The 17,597-nt window shown below is 41.7% G+C and overlaps 1 protein-coding gene across 2 annotated transcripts in view; it reads right to left on the bottom strand.

Moving 5' to 3' along the window:
• The window catches only part of CCDC186 (coiled-coil domain containing 186), a 44,793-nt gene that overhangs the window by 14,823 nt on the left and 12,373 nt on the right, over positions 1–17,597 (bottom strand). For both annotated transcript variants that reach the window (XM_072130156.1, XM_072130157.1), the window contains exon 3: positions 9,662–9,788. In XM_072130156.1, the coding sequence (XP_071986257.1) occupies positions 9,662–9,788 (127 nt within the window). The remainder of the gene's footprint in view (positions 1–9,661; positions 9,789–17,597) is intronic.

The raw sequence follows: 17,597 nt of genomic DNA, 5'->3' as shown, positions 1-17,597 counted from the left end.
GCACTCACTATTCTGCTGCTGGTGCAGTCACTGTGTACATACATGACATTACTTATCCTGTACTGATCCTGAGTTACATCCTGTATTATACCCCAGAGCTGCACTCACTATTCTGCTGCTGCAGTCACTGTGTACATACATGACATTACTTATCCTGTACCGATCCTGAGTTACATCCTGTATTATATCCCAGAGCTGCACTCACTATTCTGCTGGTGGTGCAGTCACTGTGTACATACATGACATTACTTATCCTGTACTTATCCTGAGTTACATCCTGTATTATACCCCAGAGCTGCACTCACTATTCTGCTGCTGCAGTCACTGTGTACATACATGACATTACTTATCCTGTACTGATCCCGAGTTACATTCTGTATTATACTCCAGAGCTGCACTCACTATTCTGCTGGTGCAGTCACTGTGTACATACATGACATTACTTATCCTGTACTGATCCTGAGTTACATCCTGTATTATACTCCAGAGCTGCACTCACTATTCTGCTGGTGGTGCAGTCACTGTGTACATACATGACATTACTTATCCTGTACTGATCCTGAGTTACATCCTGTATTATACTCCAGAGCTGCACTCACTATTCTGCTGCTGGTGCAGTCACTGTGTACATACATGACATTACTTATCCTGTACTGATCCTGAGTTACATCCTGTATTATACTCCAGAGCTGCACTCACTATTCTGCTGGTGCAGTCACTGTGTACATACATGACATTACTTATCCTGTACTGATCCTGAGTTACATCCTGTATTATACTCCAGAGCTGCACTCACTATTCTGCTGGTGGTGCAGTCACTGTGTACATACATGACATTACTTATCCTGTACTGATCCTGAGTTACATCCTGTATTATACCCCAGAGCTGCACTCACTATTCTGCTGCTGCAGTCACTGTGTACATACATGACATTACTTATCCTGCACTGATCCTGAGTTACATCCTGTATTATACCCCAGAGCTGCACTCACTATTCTGCTGCTGCAGTCACTGTGTACATACATGACATTACTTATCCTGTACTGATCCTGAGTTACATCCTGTATTATACTCCAGAGCTGCACTCACTATTCTGCTGCTGGTGAAGTCACTGTGTACATACATGACATTACTTATCCTGTACTGATCCTGAGTTACATCCTGTATTATACTCCAGAGCTGCACTCACTATTCTGCTGCTGGTGCAGTCACTGTGTACATACAGGACATTACTTATCCTGTACTGATCCTGAGTTACATCCTGTATTATACCCCAGAGCTGCACTGACTATTCTGCTGGTGCAGTCACTGTGTACATACATGACATTACTTATCCTGTACCGATCCTGAGTTACATCCTGTATTATATCCCAGAGCTGCACTCACTATTCTGCTGCTGTCACTGTGTACATACATGACATTACTTATCCTGCACTGATCCTGAGTTACATCCTGTATTATACCTCAGAGCTGCACTCACTATTCTGCAAATATTACAGCTTAATTCTCCCAGAATGCAATTATTCACACTATAAAATTTGGCTTCACATCCCCTTACGTGTAGCTCTGACCCCTTTCTAACTCAACTTTTTTTTGTGTACTAAAAAAATATCTATGGTGTGAGTAGAAGAATTCACTCTGTAGGACACGTGTAGGTGCCCCACGGGAGACCTGAAAGCTTTAGCTAAATATAAGACTGTCACGTCTGTGGCAGTAGCCATGGCCATTATATTAATTATCAGTGCAGTGTTCCACGGGTTCACTTACTATGGGGATGATCTCAGCTATGACGTGTGTGTGTAATTACCAGAGTTATACAGGGTTCATATACTTTGTGATTTACATACAATCACATTAAATGCAAACATGTAGGTCACCCTGAGGAGCTTACGTACTTTCTCAGCAGCGATGACCTCACATCACTCGTCTTGTACCAGAAAGTGACTTCATAATCATGGGGAAAACCTGGAAGAACTGGTCTGATGCAACTATTTTTAGAATCGGCTGCATTGTTATCGAAGAAAGAGTTTAGATTAACTACAAGCTGACAGATGGGAGGTGAGACCTGGCGTGTGAGAGACAAAACCCAATGGGCGAGGGAAGAGGGGCGAAGGGCAAAACTATGACAGATACAAGATATTTAACAATGTATAACTATCACACATCATATGTGATGCCCGAGACCCCCCTCCATGTGCTCACAATCACCCCGGGTTCGATGTCTCATTTTCAATGTTTTTACTTCCACAAATTTCCCATATACTTTGTATTTTTGTTTTATCATCTCTGCTTACTGACAGTGAACAGACACACTCATAGGCTCATGTCTTATACTGTGGCAGTTGTATTTCTAGAGAGACCCTGGCGTATGGGAAAGTGATAACATCATGTAAGAGGGAAAGTCTCATCTCCCGGCAAGATGGAGGACAAATTCTATGGACACATAAATTGCTTTATCCCAAAACGGCCTTTTAAGGGTAGATACTCATATTCAGTTACATTTAATAAGTTCCACATAGTAATACAATGTATCTCCACATCCTGGACATCCACAACTTCTTCCAGCACAAATACATTGTGAATCAGCTGGTAAGAACTGGACAGGTGTGACAAACCTCAATCCTACAGGGTGAATCACTGGGTGTAATACAAGAGAGCATTCTACACAATAATTAAGACCCACATGTAATATACTGCCCCCATGTACAAGAATGTAACTCCTATAATACTGTCCCCCTATGTACAAGAATACAACTACTATAATACTGTCCCCTATGTACAAGAATATAACTACTATAATACTGCCCCCTATGTACAAGAATATAACTACTATAATACTGCCCCCTATGTACAAGAATATAACTACTATAATACCGCCCCCTATGTACAAGAATATAACTACTATAATACTGCCCCCTATGTACAAGTATACAACTACTACAATACTGCCCCCCATGTACAAGAATATAACTACTATAATACTGCCCCCTATGTATAAGAATATAACTTCTATAATACTGCCCCCTATGTACAGGAATATAACTACTATAATACTGCCCCCTATGTACAAGAATATAACTACTATAATACTGCCCCCTATGTATAAGAATATAACTACTATAATACTGCCCCCAGTGTACAAGAATATAACTACTATAATACTGCCCCCTATGTACAAGACTATAACTACTATAATACTGCCCCCTATGTACAGGAATATAACTACTATAATACTGCCTCCTATGTACAAGAATATAACTCCTATAATACTGCCCCCTATGTACAAGAATACAAGTACTATAATACTGCCTCCTATGTACAAGAATACAACTACTATAATACTGCCCCCATGTACAAGAATATAACTACTATAATACTGCCCCCTATGTACAATATAACTACTATAATACTGCCCCCTATGTACAAGAATATAACTGCTATAATACTGCCCCCTATGTACAAGAATATAACTACTATAATACTGCCCCCTATGTACAAGAATATAACTACTATAATACTGCCCCCTATGTACAAGAATATAACTACTATAATACTGCCCCCTATGTACAAGAATATAACTACTATAATACTGCCCCCTATGTACAAGAATATAACTACTAAAACTGCCCCCTATGTACAAGAATATAACTACTAAAACTGCCCCCTATGTACAAGAATATAACTACTATAATACTGCCCCCTATGTACAAGAATATAACTACTATAATACTGCCCCCTATGTACAAGAATATAACTACTATAATACTGCCCCCTATGTACAAGAATATAACTACTATAATACTGCCCCCTATGTACAAGAATATAACTACTATAATACTGCCCCCTATGTACAAGAATATAACTACTATAATACTGCCCCCTATGTACAAGAATATAACTACTTTAATACTGCCCCCTATGTACAAAAATATAACTACTATAATATTCTTGTACATAGGGGGCAGTATTATAGTAGTTATATTCTTGTACATAGGGGGCAGTATAACTACTATAATACTGCCCCCCTATGTACAAGAATATAACTACTATAATACTGCCCCCCTATGTACAAGAATATAACTACTATAATACTGCCCCCCTATGTACAAGAATATAACTACTAAAACTGCCCCCTATGTACAAGAATATAACTACTATAATACTGCCCCCTATGTACAAGAATATAACTACTATAATACTGCCCCCTATGTACAAGAATATAACTACTATAATACTGCCCCCTATGTACAAGAATATAACTACTATAATACTGCCCCCTATGTACAAGAATATAACTACTATAATACTGCCCCCTATGTACAAGAATATAACTACTATAATACTGCCCCCTATGTACAAGAATATAACTACTATAATACTGCCCCCTATGTACAAGAATATAACTACTATAATACTGCCCCCTATGTACAAGAATATAACTACTATAATACTGCCCCCTATGTACAAGAATATAACTACTATAATACTGCCCCCTATGTACAAGAATATAACTACTATAATACTGCCCCCTATGTACAAGAATATAACTACTATAATACTGCCCCCTATGTACAAGAATATAACTACTATAATACTGCCCCCTATGTATAAGAATATAACTACTATAATACTGCCCCCAGTGTACAAGAATATAACTCCTATAATACTGCCCCCAGTGTACAAGAATATAACTCCTATAATACTGCCCCCAGTGTACAAGAATATAACTCCTATAATACTGCCCCCTATGTACAAGAATATAACTCCTATAATACTGCCCCCTATGTACAAGAATACAAGTACTATAATACTGCCTCCTATGTACAAGAATACAACTACTATAATACTGCCCCCATGTACAAGAATACAACTACTATAATACTGCCCCCTATGTACAAGAATACAACTACTATAATACTGCCCCCTATGTACAAGAATATAACTACTATAATACTGCCCCCTATGTACAAGAATATAACTACTATAATACTGCCCCCTATGTACAAGAATATAACTACTATAATACTGCCCCCTATGTACAAGAATATAACTACTATAATACTGCCCCCTATGTACAAGAATATAACTACTATAATACTGCCCCCTATGTATAAGAATATAACTACTATAATACTGCCCCCTATGTACAAGAATATAACTACTATAATACTGCCCCCTATGTACAAGAATATAACTACTAAAACTGCCCCCTATGTACAAGAATATAACTACTATAATACTGCCCCCTATGTACAAGAATATAACTACTATAATACTGCCCCCTATGTACAAGAATATAACTACTATAATACTGCCCCCTATGTACAAGAATATAACTACTATAATACTGCCCCCTATGTACAAGAATATAACTACTATAATACTGCCCCCTATGTACAAGAATATAACTACTATAATACTGCCCCCTATGTACAAGAATATAACTACTATAATACTGCCCCCTATGTACAAGAATATAACTACTATAATACTGCCCCCTATGTACAAGAATATAACTACTATAATACTGCCCCCTATGTACAAGAATATAACTACTATAATACTGCCCCCTATGTACAAGAATATAACTACTATAATACTGCCCCCTATGTACAAGAATATAACTACTATAATACTGCCCCCTATGTACAAGAATATAACTACTATAATACTGCCCCCTATGTACAAGAATATAACTACTATAATACTGCCCCCTATGTACAAGAATATAACTACTATAATACTGCCCCCTATGTACAAGAATATAACTACTTTAATACTGCCCCCTATGTACAAAAATATAACTACTATAATATTCTTGTACATAGGGGGCAGTATTATAGTAGTTATATTCTTGTACATAGGGGGCAGTATAACTACTATAATACTGCCCCCATGTACAAGAATATAACTACTATAATACTGCCCCCTATGTACAAGAATATAACTACTATAATACTGCCCCCCTATGTACAAGAATATAACTACTATAATACTGCCCCCTATGTACAAGAATATAACTACTATAATACTGCCCCCCTATGTACAAGAATATAACTACTATAATACTGCCCCCTATGTACAAGAATATAACTACTATAATACTGCCCCCTATGTACAAGAATATAACTACTATAATACTGCCCCCTATGTATAAGAATATAACTACTATAATACTGCCCCCTATGTACAAGAATATAACTACTATAATACTGCCCCCTATGTACAAGAATATAACTACTAAAACTGCCCCCTATGTACAAGAATATAACTACTATAATATTCTTGTACATAGGGGGCAGTATAACTACTATAATACTGCCCCCATGTACAAGAATATAACTACTATAATACTGCCCCCTATGTACAAGAATATAACTACTATAATACTGCCCCCCTATGTACAAGAATATAACTACTATAATACTGCCCCCTATGTACAAGAATATAACTACTATAATACTGCCCCCTATGTACAAGAATATAACTACTATAATACTGCCCTCTATGTACAAGAATATAACTACTATAATACTGCCCCCTATGTATAAGAATATAACTACTATAATACTGCCCCCTATGTATAAGAATATAACTACTATAATACTGTCCCCTATGTACAAGAATATAACTTCTATAATACTGTCCCCTATGTACAAGAATATAACTACTATAATACTGCCCCCAGTGTACAAGAATATAACTACTATAATACTGCCCCCTATGTACAAGAATAACTACTATAATACTGCCCCCAGTGTACAAGAATATAACTACTATAATACTGCCCCCTATGTACAAGAATATAACTACTTTAATACTGCCCCCTATGTACAAAAATATAACTACTATAATATTCTTGTACATAGGGGGCAGTATTATAGTAGTTATATTCTTGTACATAGGGGGCAGTATAACTACTATAATACTGCCCCCTATGTACAAGAATATAACTACTATAATACTGCCCCCCTATGTACAAGAATATAACTACTATAATACTGCCCCCTATGTACAAGAATATAACTACTATAATACTGCCCCCTATGTACAAGAATATAACTACTATAATACTGCCCCCTATGTACAAGAATATAACTACTATAATACTGCCCTCTATGTACAAGAATATAACTACTATAATACTGCCCCCTATGTATAAGAATATAACTACTATAATACTGCCCCCAGTGTACAAGAATATAACTACTATAATACTGCCCCCTATGTACAAGAATAACTACTATAATACTGCCCCCAGTGTACAAGAATATAACTACTATAATACTGCCCCCTATGTACAAGAATATAACTACTATAATACTGCCCCCTATGTACAAGAATATAACTACTATAATACTGCCCCCTATGTACAAGAATATAACTACTATAATACTGCCCCCTATGTACAAGAATATAACTACTATAATACTGCCCCCTATGTACAAGAATATAACTACTATAATACTGCCCCCTATGTACATGAATATAACTACTATAATACTGCCCCCTATGTACAAGAATATAACTACTATAATACTGCCCCCTATGTACAAGAATATAACTACTATAATACTGCCCCCTATGTACATGAATATAACTACTATAATACTGCCCCCTATGTACAAGAATATAACTACTATAATACTGCCCCCTATGTACAAAAATATAACTACTATAATATTCTTGTACATAGGGGGCAGTATTATAGTAGTTATATTCTTGTACATAGGGGGCAGTATAACTACTATAATACTGCCCCCATGTACAAGAATATAACTACTATAATACTTCCCCCTATGTACAAGAATATAACTACTATAATACTGCCCCCTATGTACAGGAATATAACTACTATAATACTGCCCCCTATGTACATGAATATAACTACTATAATACTGCCCCCCTATGTACAAGAATAGAACTACTATAATACTGCTCCTTATGTACAAGAATATAACTACTATAATACTGCCCCTATGTACAAGAATATAACTACTATAATACTGCCCCCTATGTACAGGAATATAACTACTATAATACTGCCCCCTATGTACAAGAATATAACTACTATAATACTGCCCCCTATGTACAAGAATAACTACTATAATACTGCCCCCTATGTACAAGAATATAACTACTATAATACTGCCTTATCAGAATAGAGGATGTTTTATCTCCACAAGACATTAACCGGTTAAGTACCGGGCCCTTTCCTGTTTTTTCATGTCCATTTTTCACTCCCCACCTTCAAAAATCTATAACTTTTTTATTTTTACACGTAAAGAGCTGTGTGACGGCTTGTTTTCTGCGTAACAAATTGCACTTCATAATGATGGTATTAAATATTCCATGCCATGTACTCGGAAGCGGGAAAAAAATTCCAAATGCAATGAAAATGGTGAAAAAACGCATTTGCGCCATTTTCTTGTGGGCTTGGATATTACGTCTTTCACTGAGCGCCCCAAATGACATGTCTACTTTATTCTTTGGGTCGGTACGATTAAGGGATACCAAATTTGTATAGGTTTTATAATGTTTTCATACATTTACAAAAATTAAAACCTCCTGTACAAAAATAATTTTTTTGATTTTGCCAACTTCTGGCGCTAATAACTTTTTTATACTTTGGTGTACGGAGCTGTGGGTGGTGTCATTTTTTGCGAAATTTGATAATATTTTCAATGATATCATTTTTAGGACTGTAAGACCTTTTGATCACTTTTTATAGATTTTTTTAGATTTTTCTAAATGGCAAAAAAGTGCCATTTTCGAGTTTGGGCGCTATTTTACGTTACGGGGTTAAACGCATTGAAAAACCGTTATCATATTTTGATAGATCGGGCATTTTTGGACGCGTCGATACCTGATGTGTTTATGATTTTTACTGTTTATTTATATTTATGTCGGTTCTAGGGAAAGGGGGGTGATTTGAAATTTTAGGGTTTTTTTAATATAATTTTTTTTTTTTTTAACTTTTTTTTATTTTTATTTATACTATTTTTCAGACTCCCTAGGGTACTTTAACCCTAGGTTGTCTGATCGATCCTATCATATACTGCCATACTACAGTATGGCAGTATATGGGGATTTTCTAACTCATTCATTACAATGTGCTATCAGCACATTGTAATGAAGGGGTTAAAACGAAATAGCCTCGGGTCTTCGGAAGACCCGAGGCTACCATGGAGACGGATCGCCGCCCCCCGATGACGTCACGGGGAGCGGCGATCCCAGGTAAGATGGCGGCGCCCATGCGCCGCTATCTGTTTGAGGCTGCCGGTAGCTTTGCCGGCAGCCCACGCTGTAAAAACACCCGCGATCGGTGCTAGCACCGATCGCGGATGTTACCGGTAAGCCTTTGCTGCAATATGCAGCAAAGACTTACCGGCTATGGAGAGGGCTCAGCCCGTGAGCCCTCTCCATGCAGCGCGACGCGACCGCCGCCGTGAATACGCGGCGGGCGGTCGCGAACCGGTTAAAAGACATTGTACACTATATATAATGGTAGAGAGGAAACACTACTGACAATTATCCTAAAAAATGTACATTAGATAAATCTGATTGTGGTTTTAATGAAGCAGGGCAGAGATATTCAGTACTATATAATCCAACATGTCTGATCCATCTGTTGATGCACTTACAACATGAGCCTCCCACCTGTTTGATGGAGTTAAGGTGCAGGAGCTCTGTCTCCCCTCGTTTCTTCAGCTCCTCCCGCAGATGATCCTTCTCAGAGCAGATATCAAGGATCAGCTGCTGATGCTTCTTATTCTCATCAATTAACCTGCAAATTTAAAAATAAATAAAAACTTAACTAAATACTAATAAAAATCTGAGAGAAGTCATTGGGATTATAAAGAACTAAACCAAATAAAAAATTACAATGATAGATTTAACATTATTATAGTAGTTATATTCTTGTACATAGGGGGCAGTATTATAGTAGTTATATTCCAGTACATAGGGGGCAGTATTATAGTAGTTATATTCCAGTACATAGGGGGCAGTATTATAGTAGTTATGCAAGAATAAACAAAAGGAGAAAAGCGTCCTTCGGCACCAGCTTCAGTAAAAATCTTGAAAGTTTATTAGTAGAGATGAGCGAACATGCTCGTCCGAGCTTGATGCTCGGTCGAGCATTAGCGTACTCGAAACTGCTCGTTGCTCGGACGAATACTTCGCCCGCTCGAGAAAATGGCATCTCCCGCCGTTTTGCTTTTTGGCGGCCAGAAACAGAGCCAATCACAAGCCAGGAGACTCTGCACTCCACCCAGCATGACGTGGTACCCTTACACGTCGATAGCAGTGGTTGGCTGGCCAGATCAGGTGACCCTGGGATAGACTAGCCGCTGCCCGCGCTGCTCGGATCATTCTGTGTCTGGATGCCGCTAGGGAGAGAGCTGCTGCTGGTCAGGGAAAGCGTTAGGGTGTTCTATTAGCTTACTGTTAGGCAGGAGTGATTCTACAAGAACCCAACAGCCCTTTTTAGGGCTACAATAACGTTCTACTTTTTTTTTTTATTTGCAGCTAGTACCATATTGTGAGGAATTTGCAGGGGGACTTGCTACCGTTGTGTTTAGCGCTTAGTGACACACATATCCACCTCAAACACCAAAGTGGGAAAATTTATTAGGGGTTGGATTTCAATTAGGCACAGTCTGCCATTTACTTTTTATTTTACGTTTATTTTTTTAATAACTCAGTGTCATCTCATCTGGCATAGTAGTGTGCTTTCATACTTGGCTAGAAAATAGCCATAGCAATAGGATAGCATCGTTTGGTTTTAAAAACTAAAAAACACAAAAAAAAGTTTAAAAAAAATTAAAGTTATAACTCTCATTTTCAAAATGTTTAACCCGAGGGCTAGGGGTAGAGGACGAGGGCGGGGACGTGGGCGTCCAACTACTGCAGGGGTCAGAGGCCGTGGTCCTGGGCGGGGTGAGACACCACCTGCTGATGAGGGAGCAGGGGAACGCCGCAGAGCTACACTCCCTAGGTTCATGTCTGAAGTTACTGGGACTCGTGGTAGAGCACTGTTGAGGCCAGAACAGTGCGAACAGGTGATGTCGTGGATTGCCGACAATGCTTCGAGCAATTTGTCCACCAGTCAGTCTTCCACGCAGTCCACCCATGTCACCGAAATCGGCACTCCTCCAGCTCCTGCACCTCAGCCTCCTCCCCCCCAGTCTGCCCCCTCCCAGGAAAATTTGGCATTTGAACTGGCATACTCTGAGGAACTGTTTTCTGGACCCTTCCCACAGTCACAAACCACTTGTCCGGTTGCTGCTGAGCAATTTTCCGATGCCCAGGTTTTCCACCAGTCGCAGTCTGTGGGTGATGATGACCTTCTTGACGTAGTGGAAGTGTGTAAAGAGGTGTCCGACGATGAGGAGACACGGTTGTCAGACAGTGGGGAAGTTGTTGTCAGGGCAGGAAGTCCGAGGGGGGAGCAGACTGAGGGATCGGAGGATGATGAGGTGACAGACCCAAGCTGGGTTGAGAGGCCGGGTGAACACAGTGCTTCTGAGACGGAGGAGAGTCCTATAGCAGAACAGGTTGGAAGAGGCAGTGGTGGGGCCAGACGGAGAGGCAGGGCCAGAGCTGGTGCATCAGCGCCAAATGTGTCAACTAGTGAAGCTCCCGTGGCGAGGGCTCCTGCGGCGAGGGCTAGATTTTCAGAAGTCTGGAGGTTCTTTAAGGAAACACCGGATGACCGACGGACTGTGGTGTGCCACATTTGCCAAACCAGGATCAGCAGGGGTTCCACCACTACTAGCTTAACTACCACCAGTATGCGCAGGCATATGAATGCTAAACACCCGAATCAGTGGCACCAAGCCCGTTCACCTCCAGCCGTGCACACCACTGCTCCTTCCCCTGTGTCAGCTGATAGTCAGCCCCCTGCCCAGGACCCTGCCACAAAAACCCCATCGTCGCCTCCACGATCCTCCACAGCATCCACCAGCGTTCAGCTCTCCATACCCCAGACGCTGGAGCGGAAACGCAAATATAGTGCAACCCACCCGCACGCCCAAGCCCTTAATGTCCACATCTCCAGATTGCTTAGCCTGGAGATGCTGCCCTATAGGCTAGTAGAGACCGAGGCCTTTCGCAACCTCATGGCGGTGGCCGCCCCTCGGTATTCGGTCCCCAGCCGCCACTACTTTTCCCGATGTGCCGTCCCAGCCCTGCACCAGCACGTGTCAGACTACATCATCCGTGCCCTGACCAACGCCGTTTCTGACAAGGTCCACCTGACCACGGACACGTGGACGAGTGCTGCCGGGCAGGGCCACTATATATGGCTGACGGCACATTGGGTTAACTTGGTGGAGGCTGGGACCGAGTCTGACCCTGCAGCTGGTCATATACTGCCGACGCCGAGGATTGCGGGGCCTACCTCGGTCCAGGTGTTTCAGGCCTACTATGCCTCCTCCTCCTCCCACTCCTCCTCCACCTCCTCCTCCTCCGAATTACCATCCGTGGGCATGGCACCATCAGTCGGTAGCTCTAGGCACAGCAGCAGTGCCGTCGCTAAGCGACAGCAGGCGGTGCTCAAACTGCTGAGCCTAGGCGATAAAAGGCACACCGCCCAAGAGCTATTACAGGGCATCACGGCGCAGACTGATCTGTGGCTGGCACCGCTGAACCTGAAGCCAGGCATGGTTGTGTGTGACAACGGCCGTAACCTGGTGGCGGCTCTGCAACTCGGCAGACTGACACATGTGCCATGCCTGGCCCATGTGTTAAATCTGATAGTTCAGCGTTTCCTCAAGACATACCCCAATCTGTCTGATTTGCTCACGAAGGTGCGCCGCATCTGTGCGCATTTCAGGAAGTCCAGCACAGATGCTGCCACTCTCAGGGCAGCGCAGCGCCGCCTCCAACTGCCCGCTCACCGACTGTTGTGCGACGCGCCCACAAGGTGGAATTCAACACTGACCATGTTATCCAGAGTTTACCAGCAGCGCCGAGCGATTGTAGACTGCCAGATGTCAACTTCCACCAGAACTGGTAGTCAGGTCAGTCAGCTTCCTCAAGTCTACAATGAGGAGTGGACGTAGATGTCTGATATCTGTCAGGTGCTGAGTAACTTTGAGGAGTCAACACAGATGGTCAGTGGCGATGCCGCCATCATCAGCCTCACCATCCCGCTGCTTGGCCTGTTGAAAAACTCTCTGGTCAGCATGAAGTCGGAAGCTTTGCGCTCGTCACAAGAGACGGGGGAAGAAGATTCCCTTGTTGATAGCCAAAGCACCCTCAAGTCTGTTTCTCAGCGCATATCGGAGGAGGTGGAGGTGGAGGAGGATGAGGAGGAAGAGGAGGAGAATGTTGGCGAGACACAAGAGGGGACCATTGTTGAGTCCTTCACTGTTCAGCGTGTATGGGCAGAAGAAGAGGAGTTGGAGGAGTTGGAGGAGGAGGAAATGGACAGTCAGGCCAGTGAGGGGAGTGAATTCTTACGCGTTGGTACTCTGGCGCATATGGCAGATTTCATGCTAGGCTGCCTATCCCGTGACCCTCGCGTTCAAAGAATTTATTCCAGCACCGATTACTGGGTGTTCACTCTCCTGGACCCACGGTACAAGCAAAATCTTTCCACTCTCATCCCTGGAGAGGAAAGGAGTGTGAGAATGCATGAATACCAGCAGGCCCTGGTGCACAAGCTGAAACAGTATTTCCCTTCTGACAGCGCTAGCGGCAGAGTGCGTAGTTCTGTGGGACAAGTAGCGAGGGAGAGTAGGCGAGCAGGCAGCTTGTCCAGCACTGGCAAGGGTACGCTTTACAAGGCTTTTGCCAGCTTTATGTCACCCCAGCAAGACACTGTCACCTGTCCCCAGTCTCGGCAGAGTAGGGCTGATCTTTACAGAAAGATGGTGAGGGAGTACGTAGCTGACCATACCATCGTCCTAAATGATCACACAGCTCCCTACAACTACTGGGTTTCAAAGCTGGACATGTGGCACGAACTGGCGCTGTACGCCTTGGAGGTTCTTGCCTGCCCTGCCGCTAGCGTCTTGTCCGAGCGGGTTTTCAGTGCAGCTGGTGGCATCATCACCGATAAGCGTACACGCCTGTCGACTGACAGCGCTGACAGGCTGACGCTTATTAAGATGAATAAAGCCTGGATTTCTCATAATTTCCAATCTCCACCAGGTGAAGGAAGCTCAACCTGAATAATTTATCCACTCCTCCTCCTCCTCATTTTCCTCCTTCTCCTCCTCTTTGTACAGTAAAGCAGAGGAAACTGGCTATTTTTTGACAGGGCCCACTGGCTCTAGCTATAGTACTTTATGCATTTAATTTTTCTGGAGGGCCACCTACCCGGTCCTCTGTTTTAAACAATTTTTGGGAGTGCCACATACAGGCACTCAATCTATTCCATTTTACTGGAGGGCCACCTACCTGCTCCTCTGGTTTGAAAACTTTTTTGGACTGCCACATACAGGCACTATCCAAATTAAATTGTCTCCATAGCAGCCTCCACACGTTGTCTCCATTGCTACCTCCAAAAGTCGTCCATATAGCTGCCTCCATACATCGTCCCCTTATCAAACGAGGTGTGTCAGGCAGAAATTTGGGTTGTTTTCATGGATTCCACATCAAAGTTGTTAACTTTGTCGCCACCCAGCTGTGTTATCCACAAAATATACTGGCAAACTTTTATCATGTACCGATATTATTTCAGCGCTTCTTGCGCATCTGTTTACATTCCCCTCACCCGCCATATCCTAAACTTATAAGAACGCTACTACACTTGATCTTATACAAAAGGTTCTTAGAAGTGCTGTTTGGGGAGTAGCCTAGAGACAGGGGCTTGGATTGGCGAAAGCTCGCCTGGCAGCGGAGCGCCAGCTCCATGCCAAGATCCAACTAACATAGTTTTAACTGCAGCACCTTTAATCTACTACTAGTTCACTGCCTCCATACATGGTCCCCTTATCAAACGAGCTGTGTCAGGCAGAATTTTGGGTTGTTTTCATGGCTTCCATGTTAACTTTGTCGCCACCCTGCTGTGTAATCCACAAAATATACTGGCAAACTTTTATCATGTACCGATATTATTTGAGCGCTTCTTGCTCACCTCCTTTGGTTCCTCTCTGCCACCCATTGGTTTGAAGCCTGAGTCCATTTAGGGTATGTCGCCATGACACTCTCTAGCCTGCTGCCGCTGCCTCTGCATGCCGTCCCCTATAGTGTCAGGGTAAATTATTGGATGTTTTACATGCTATCTAGCTTCATTCTGTCACTCTGTCATGGCCATGCTGTTGCCCATAATTTTGGCATAATGGTGCGATTAAGCAGCCTCAGAGGCATCCATGCATGCTGCCCCTGCTGTTTCCTGTCCATTTCCGTGGTGTTTCCATCCTTTTCTGAGGTTCCCAGGTGTTTGGCCAAGCTTCCCTGTGCAGAGCCTTGGTCCCCTTGAAAAATGCTCGAGTCTCCCATTGACTTCAATGGGGTTCGTTATTCGAGACGAGCACTCGAGCATCGGGAAAAGTTCGTCTCGAATAACGAGTACCCGAGCATTTTAGTGCTCGCTCATCTCTATTTATTAGTATCAAAAAAGAGTGGTTAAAATCGCAAACATAGTGAAAAAATAACAAAACATGATAAAAACATGTTTGTACAAACAGGACTGGGTGACGCGTTTCGGACCTTTACATTTTTAGCGGTCCTTACTCATACCTAGCAAGCATATGGACTGACCGACATTTAAAGCCCAGATCACATGTGAAAGACCTGCCTCCATATCATGTGACAGGAGGAAACGCCCAGAGGTCATGTGACTAGTGAGTGCTAAGAGAGATATGAACAATATGAATGTGTTGGTAAATTACTTGATTGGGATGCGTTAAAGCGACACTGCTGGAAAGAAAGTATAGATAAGGAAATGGGGTAGAAATACAAAAGAAAATAGAGATGTGGAGCATGAAATTTGGCCCCGCCTCCTGAGCTGTGACAGAGGAAAACGCCCGTCAGTCATGTGACTGTTTAGGGCTTGGGACTTAGCTATATCTTCTGTTCCTAGGTTAGGAGGGAACGTCCATGAGTCATGTGGCCCTTAAGAAGGGGAATAACAGTTGCCATGGTGATGTAAGCTGTAAACATAGAAATGTTTACAATATGTTGTAAACTTAGAAAAAGTGGAATGAGGAAAAAGAGTTCAGATGGGCAGGTGATAGACAGTAGATATATGTGTTAGTATACATATGTAAGAGTAACAGTTGCCCTGGTGATGTAAACTGTAAACATAGAAATGTTTACAATATGTTGTAAACTTAGAAAAAGTGGGATGAGGAAAAAGAGTTCAGATGGGCAGGTGATAGACAGTAGATATATGTGTTAGTATACATATGTGAGATCGTTTCTATAGTTTAAGCCCTGTGGATGGCGTGTGCCTAAGGTGAGTATCCATTTATAGTAGTTATATTCTTGTACATAGGGGGCAGTATTATAGTAGTTATGTGCAAGCAACAGAAAAAATATATTTTAGGTAACAGCTCACCCCTCTGAAGACTGCAGTAATCCTGATGTGAGATTTGGGCTGGGTGCACGGAAAGTCCCTGTAACTGGTCCGGGAATCCAGTATAATACAATAGTAGTGTTGCAGACAAGGTATGGTAGGGCGGGAGATCCAGCACTTAGGAAGGCATAGGGTTGAGAGAACGCTGTTAAGACATTGTAGAAAACTTTATTCTTCTTCTTTCTTTAAAAAATATATACATGGTGAGGAACATGGAATCACAAAAAAAAAAAAAAAACACGAGACAAAAAAGGAAATTAGCAAGGTAACGCGTTTCGGACTATATCATGTTTAGTCCTTAATCATAGTCCTTATGATTAAGGACTAAACATGCTATAGTCCGAAACGCGTTACCTTGCTAATTTCCTTTTTTGTCTTGTGTTTTTTTGTTGTTTTTTTTTTTGTGATTCCATGTTCCTCACCATGTATATATTTTTTAAAGAAAGAAGAAGAATAAAGTTTTCTACAATGTCTTAACAGCGTTCTCTCAACCCTATGCCTTCCTAAGTGCTGGATCTCCCGCCCTACCATACCTTGTCTGCAACACTATTATAGTAGTTATATTCTTGTACATAATAGTAGTTATATTCCTGTACATAGGGGGCAGTATTATAGTAGTTATATTCTTGTACATAGGGGGCAGTATTATAGCAGTTATATTCCTGTACATAGGGGGCAGTATTATAGCAGTTATATTCCTGTACATAGGGGGCAGTATTATAGTAGTTATATTCTTGTACATAGGGGGCAGTGTTATAGTAGTTATATTCTTGTACATAGGGGGCAGTATTATAGCAGTTATATTCCTGTACATAGGGGGCAGTATTATAGTAGTTATATTCTTGTACATAGGGGGCAGTATTATAGTAGTTCTATTCTTGTACATAGGGGCAGTATTATAGTAGTTCTATTCTTGTACATAGGGGCAGTATTATAGTAGTTATATTCTTGTACATAGGGAGCAGTATTATAGTAGTTATATTCTTGTACATAGGGAGCAGTATTATAGTAGTTATATTCTTGTACATAGGGGGCAGTATTATAGTAGTTATATTCTTGTACATA

The sequence above is a fragment of the Engystomops pustulosus genome, chromosome 11 (genome assembly GCF_040894005.1).
Source record: "Engystomops pustulosus chromosome 11, aEngPut4.maternal, whole genome shotgun sequence".
In the NCBI taxonomy this organism is placed as follows: domain Eukaryota; kingdom Metazoa; phylum Chordata; class Amphibia; order Anura; family Leptodactylidae; genus Engystomops; species Engystomops pustulosus.
The sequence above is the reverse complement of the archived record's forward strand: the minus strand, read 5'-3'. Positions and strand labels throughout refer to the sequence as shown.